Raw genomic sequence first — 2,523 nt, 5'->3', positions numbered from 1 at the left:
ACAGCTCCTCCTCCTCCTGCCTCTTCTCCCTCCCATTCCCAGGGAATTCCCGGAGACAAGGAAGAATCCATAGGTTTGCACCTTCCCATTCAGGATTTTGCAGGAGGGAGAGTTAATTTAGGGGATAAAATATTGAATTTCTCCTCTCTCTGTTTTTTTTTGGGGATGTTGTGTCTCCACAGGGGGAGCCTGGACTGCCTGGAATTCCTGGAAGCGTGGTGAGTTCCACCCATTTCTGCTGATTTTTGGATCTCAGCCCCATTTTGGGGATTTTTTTGTGTATTTGGTCTCTTGTTTATTGTTTATCCCACCCTACTTGAGCTCTGGAATGTTTGGGAATGGGACATGAGGAATCCAAGTACCTCCTGTTCCCTGAAAAACTGGGAAGAGCTTTTTGTTCCAGAGTTGTTTTGTCTATTTGGTCTCTTGTCTCTTGTTTATCCTGCTTTACTTGAGCTCTGGAATATTTGGGAGTGGTTCACGAGGAATCCAAGCACCTCCTGTTCCCTGAAAAACTGGGACGAGCTTTTTGTTCTAAGGTTTTTTTGTCTATTTGGTCTCTTGTCTCTTGTTTATCCCACTCTACTTGAGCTCTGGAATGTTTGGGAGCAGGACATGGGGAATCCATGGAAAAGCTTCTGGTGGTGCCTCTCTCCCCATATTCCAGGTCTTTTCTCCCAAACCTCCCAACCTGCTGTTGGAAACCACCGGAATTTTTGATCTCAGCCCCATTTTTGGGATTTTTTGTCTATTTGGGCTCCTGTTTTCCTGTTTATCCTGCACTTCTTGAGCTCTGGAATGTTTGGGAATGGGACATGAGGAATCCAAGTACCTCCTGTTCCCTGAAAAACTGGGAAGAGCTTTTTGTTCCAGGGGTTTTTTGTCTATTTGGTCTCTTGTCTCTTGTTTATCCTGCTTTACTTGAGCTCTGGAATGTTTGGGAATGGGACACAGGGAATCCAAGCACCTCCTGTTCCCTGAAAAACAGATTTTTCCCTGTTTTGTTTTTTTTTTTCCCAGATAACTTCCCTGGAGAACATCCTGAAAGGAGACAAGGTAAGACCTTGAGCTCTTCCAAGGGTTGGAAGCTCCATGTGGGATTATTTTGCATTTCTCCTGTATTTTCACTCCTTTTATAAGTCAAAGATCCCCAAAACAACCTAAAACTCCTGATTTCCCAAAGAAAATTCCCACTTCCAACCACAAAAATATTCCCAGCGCATCATTTTTGGATGATTGGTGGGACAAGGGGAAGTTTTCCTTCCAAGCTTCACGTTCCCACAGGGAAAATCCAGAGGGATTTTCAGCCCCTGCTCCATTTTCCTCACTGCTTTGGGAAAACAGGGAATAAGATGACTTGGAATGCTGGGATAACTCCAGTTTGTGGAAGACAAAGAGCTTCCAAGGAATGTGGGTCTGGAAGCTCCCAAATCCCACTTAAAGCTCCCAGGCTCAGCTTTTCCAAGGAAACGACGTTGTTCCATCAGCCAGGCTGGGATGACAAGGAAGCTGAGGCAGAGTTGGGTTGGGAATTCCATTATTAGCCCAAGGAGGGGAAAGGAAAAGCAGGAAAAGCGGGAAAGTTCTCAGGAATATGAGCTGTAGGTCGAGTGAAGAGTTAACAGAAAAACGGGAATGAGCGAGATCCAGGGAAAAGCTCCTGGTCCACCTGGAAAAGGTGATGTTAATTTGGGACCAGCACGGACCAGGACACAAGGAATGCTGGAACGGATGAGGAATCCCATTCCTCATCCAATGGGAATCCATTCCAGCATCGTCACCACCGGGAATTTTAGAAGGGACAAAGAACTAACCCACGTTCCTGCTCCTTCCAGGGGGATCCTGGGAAGGATGGATTGAGAGGGGAAAGAGGCCCCCCAGGCCCAAAGGTACGTCCTGGGGGTTGTGTCCAGAGGGGGAAAAAACCCCATTCCAAGATTTTCTGACTCCCCCCCAAGGGATTGGGTTTTCTGGGATGGGCTCCCAAACCTGTAGGAGGAAAAATGTTGTCCAAGGAGTGGAATGGGATCGAATTCCAAAGTGTTTGGGTTTTTTTTTTCCTTCTCTTCTTCCTTCCTGCAAGCTCAGGAGTGCATCAGGAAAGGCTGGAAGGAGAAATGGCTTCAGGCACCACACACATCCTGGGATCTTTAGAGGGGGGGACCAACTCCTTCCCCAAAAAGGGGAGGAAAACGCTGCGGGAAGCGGGTACAGGTGGATCTTCTGATGGGCAGGAGATCCAGGGCTCTGGAGAGCAGGACTTTTCATCCAGGTGACATGAACAGGCTGTGCCTCTGACATTCCCAGTCCAGCCAGTCCATCCCAGTCCATCCCAGTCCAACCAGTTCATCCTAGTCCAACCAGTCCATCCCAGTTCAGCCCATCCATCCCAGTCCAGCCAGTCCATCCCTCCGTGATGGCTCAGACATTCCCAGTCCAGCCATTCCATCCCAGTTCAGCCCATCCATCCCAGTCCAGCCAGTCCATCCCTCCATGATGGCTCAGACATTCCCAGTCCAGCCA

General features: G+C 48.3%; 1 protein-coding gene across 1 annotated transcript in view; it reads left to right on the top strand.

Annotated features, from left to right (window-relative positions):
* The window catches only part of LOC113959882 (collagen alpha-1(VII) chain-like), a gene marked incomplete at its 3' end in the record, with an annotated part of 21,401 nt that overhangs the window by 3,226 nt on the left and 15,652 nt on the right, over positions 1-2,523 (top strand). Inside the window, exons 4-6 of the mRNA XM_027669177.1 lie at positions 183-218; positions 1,021-1,056; positions 1,836-1,889. Of these exons, the coding sequence (XP_027524978.1) occupies positions 183-218; positions 1,021-1,056; positions 1,836-1,889 (126 nt within the window). The remainder of the gene's footprint in view (positions 1-182; positions 219-1,020; positions 1,057-1,835; positions 1,890-2,523) is intronic.

This window comes from Corapipo altera, unplaced genomic scaffold (genome assembly GCF_003945725.1).
Source record: "Corapipo altera isolate COAL_440 unplaced genomic scaffold, ASM394572v1 228, whole genome shotgun sequence".
NCBI lineage: Eukaryota > Metazoa > Chordata > Aves > Passeriformes > Pipridae > Corapipo > Corapipo altera.
Note: the sequence above shows the minus strand (reverse complement) of the source record. Positions and strands in the feature narration are given on the sequence as shown.